This window comes from Solanum stenotomum, chromosome 5, assembly GCF_019186545.1.
Source record: "Solanum stenotomum isolate F172 chromosome 5, ASM1918654v1, whole genome shotgun sequence".
NCBI lineage: Eukaryota > Viridiplantae > Streptophyta > Magnoliopsida > Solanales > Solanaceae > Solanum > Solanum stenotomum.
The window spans coordinates 23,498,074-23,501,682 of record NC_064286.1 but is presented as its reverse complement, the minus strand read 5'-3'; the positions used below and the strand labels follow the sequence as shown (position 1 = coordinate 23,501,682).

Here is a 3,609-nt window from a genome sequence, read left to right as displayed (position 1 = left end):
ATTAAACCCAGATGCCATAAATTTAGACTTTTAAATATAATTGTTTTACCTGATAAACCCTATTCCAACAAAATCCTTTCAATGTGATCAAGCTTTAAGACACCATCTTCTGAAGTGAAGCAATTTGTTCTATCCTGTTCATCAGCTAGACTAGAACATCGAAAAGAAAAAAAATCAGATTTGGAGAAAATTTTGTTCTTCAAGCTTATTAGAACATCTAGACGAGCGATTCATGATGAACAAATTTTCAGATTAGGAGCAAACTCGTAGTCAGATCGTAAAGAACGTAGTCAGCTGATTAGGAGCAAAATGGCAGTAAATCGCAGGAGCAAAACCGTAGTCAGATTAGGAGCAAAATCGTAGTCAGCTTAGGAGAATTCATTCCTTCAATTTGCTGAAGAAATCGTAGCAAAATCGTAGTGAAGAATCTTTACTTTATGTATTAATGAAGAAATACCTGTTAATTTGTGAGCCCTTGAAAAGTTTCAGATTTGGAGCAAATTTTGTTCTTCAAGAAAATGGGGAAAGTTTCATATTTGGAGCAAATTTTGTTCTACAAGAAATAAATATTTTTTTTTCTGATTTGGGGCAAAGACCAAATAGTTGAAAGGTTTTATGTTTTATGACATAAAGTATATTTTTTTGCAAAATAAAAATTGTTGCCAGACTTGAAAATGTTGGAGGAAATATAATATTATAGTGAAAACATTAAAGCTACACTTGTAATGTGTTGTTTTTTCAATTATAAAAATAGCACACTTTAAAAGTGTGGTCATATATATAAATAGTTGTTGCCAATTATATCATAATATAATAACACTTATAAAGTGTAGCCTATACCATTAAAGAGTACGCTTTACAAGTGTTGCTAATATTATCGAAGCCAAAAGTTAAAAAAATTGGCTACACTTTAAAAGCGTACCCAAAAATATTTTAGGCAACACTTTACAAGCGTTGTCCAGATTTAGTGTGGCCATAGGCCTAAAATGTTGCAGTGTCTATCGAAAGCATGTACCCACTAATCTAGGTTAACTCGTATTCCCGTCACATCCCAAGGATCCCCTCTCATTACTTAGAAACCCTTGTTCATTTTGCTGTTTTTACCTTACTTGTGACAAAACTCCCCCATTGTTAATTGACACTCTTGTGTCCCCCCTTTTAATTTACAATGTTTTTACTCGTTAATGTCTTTAGCTACGACTAGTTAGAACTAAATTTTATTTTTCTATAAATTCTCAAAATCACTCTCTTGGGATGATCCCAACCCTTAGTTGGGTTACTAAACTATTGTACGATCGTAGACACTTGCATAGGAAGTTGTGTCTTGATAACGCAAACCTCAAAATGGCGCCGCTACCGGGGAGTGGTGTTATTTGAGAATTTTTAAATTAGTAGGATTTTTGTTCTTCTTAGTTGTAGTTTACTCACTTAATCTTCAGTTTTGTTTTGAGTATTTGTGTGTCACAACAGGACATATAAGTGCAAATGGGGAGAATAGTTGCCAAGCGGGTCACCCAGCGGGTGGTGCTTTTCATCGAGACGACATCGATGCTGTTAATAGTGTTTATAACCCTTCTCACGTTGGCGAGATGGGTGCAATTTGCATGCCACAAGCCGACGAAAATGCAATGTTCAAAGTTACCAGCGCAACACTCCAGCTCATACATTCAAGAGGTTTATTTGGAGGGTTAGAGCATGAAGATCCGCATGAATATATACAAAGCTTTGTGGAAGTGTGCACCCCTTTATCATTCAAGAATCTATCTCAAGAATACATACGACTTCGCTTATTTCCATTATCATTAACCGGGGAAGCTACTAAATGGTTGGTCGAGTGTCCAAACAACTCCATCAAATCATGAGAGGAACGGATTATGGCATTTCATGAAAGATTCTTTCCTCCATCAAGAGTGATGAAATTGAGAGATGACATTCAGAATTTCAAGCAAAAGGAGGGTGAACCAATTCATGAATCATGGACAAGGTTCAACAGATTTTCGCGTAAGTGGCCAACACATGGACTGCCAGGTGAATTGTTGCTCCAATATTTTTACCGTAGTCTGGACTCGATTAATAAAGGGATAGCTGATCAATTTGCGCAAGGAGGAATCATGTTACAATCATTTGAAGTAGCCTCATTTCTCCTAGATGGTATGACTAAAGTAAACCAGGCATGGTACACGAAACATAATCAGGTTTCCCCACTGTGCTTCCGATTAACACAATAACAAGTCGATAAAGAAAGGGAAAGGGACGAAAACATCAAAAAGATGTTGTCTCCAATAGAAATTCTACAAGAACATATAAAGGGGACACATGGAGTATTTTGAGTTGAGGAGGGTTCTTCTTCCAGTTACTCAAGACCGGGGGAGAATTAAGGTTGGAACTCCAGAAGATACGAGGAGGGTTTCCACCCATGCTATCAACCGTGGGGCAGAAATCAAGGTTCGAACCATTATAGGGGTGAAGAACCAAGGAGATATTGGCAAGATTGGGCTGAGCAGGATGATCATGAGGAGGACATACTCACTTGAGTGAAAGCTCGAAATCTAAAGGGAGTGCAAGTAGTCCTCGGGTAAATGATTTATTATCGCGTATACTCGATAAAGTTGAAGGCTCTAATGATTTGCTAAAAGGGATGAAAGATGACTTTTCATCATTGAACAGTAAAGTGAATTCTCATGACGATGCCATCAAAATGCTGGAAGGTAAATTGAGTCTATTATTAGCTCAATTAACGTCCAAAACACCGGTGGAAGATATTGAAAGAGAGCTGGTTGTAGTTACCCATAGCGGCAAGGTGGAAATAGGGAATGTGATGGAAGATGAGGATCCTCAAAAGAATAAAGAGAGCCAAGATGTGGAAGAACAAGAATTACCTATTCGACAAAACTTTACCAAAGAACCACAGGAGGAAGCGGAGCAACAAGTTCAAGTTTCAAAAGTCATGCACCCTTTACCCAAGATACCTCCACCATTTTCCCAACGTTTGAAAAAGAAGAATGAAGAAGAGAAGTTTAGAAATTTTTTGTCAGTATTCAAGAATTTATCAATTAACCTTCCTCTGGTGGAAGCATTATTGGAAATGCCGGGATACTCCAAATTCATGAAAGAGCTGGTTACAAAGAAAAGGAGTTTGGACTATGAAACGATTGAGGTGCCCCATAGTTGTAGTGCAATTATGACAAATGAGTCAATCACTAAGAGAGAAGATCCTGGGGCATTCACAATCCCGTGCACAATTGGCATGCTTCAATTCGCTAAAGCTTTGTGCGATTTAGGAGTAAGCATTAACTTGATGCCCTATGCAATATACAAACAACTTGGTTTGGGTGAACCAAAGGCAACCACAATGAGACTCCTTATGGCTGATCGATCAATCAAGCACCCAACGGGGATACTCTAGACATATTGGTAAAAGTGGATCGGTTCATCTTTTCAGCTGATTTTGTGATTCTAGATTGTGAGATCGATGCTGCAATCCTCATTATTTAGGAAGGCCATTCTTAACTACCGAGAGAGCATTGGTGGATATCGAAAGTGGGAAATTGAAGTTCCGTGTGAATAATGATGAGGTGACCTTCAATAGTTGTAAATCCATGAAGCAAC

At 37.8% G+C, this 3,609-nt stretch overlaps 1 protein-coding gene across 1 annotated transcript; it reads left to right on the top strand.

Moving 5' to 3' along the window:
* The first annotated feature begins 1,874 nt into the window (after positions 1-1,874).
* On the top strand, positions 1,875-3,406 carry LOC125863800 (uncharacterized). The gene is made up of 2 exons (XM_049543797.1): positions 1,875-2,028; positions 2,556-3,406. The coding sequence occupies exons 1-2, from the start codon at positions 1,875-1,877 to the stop codon at positions 3,404-3,406; spliced, it is 1,005 nt and encodes a 334-aa protein (XP_049399754.1).
* Positions 3,407-3,609: the final 203 nt, after the last annotated feature.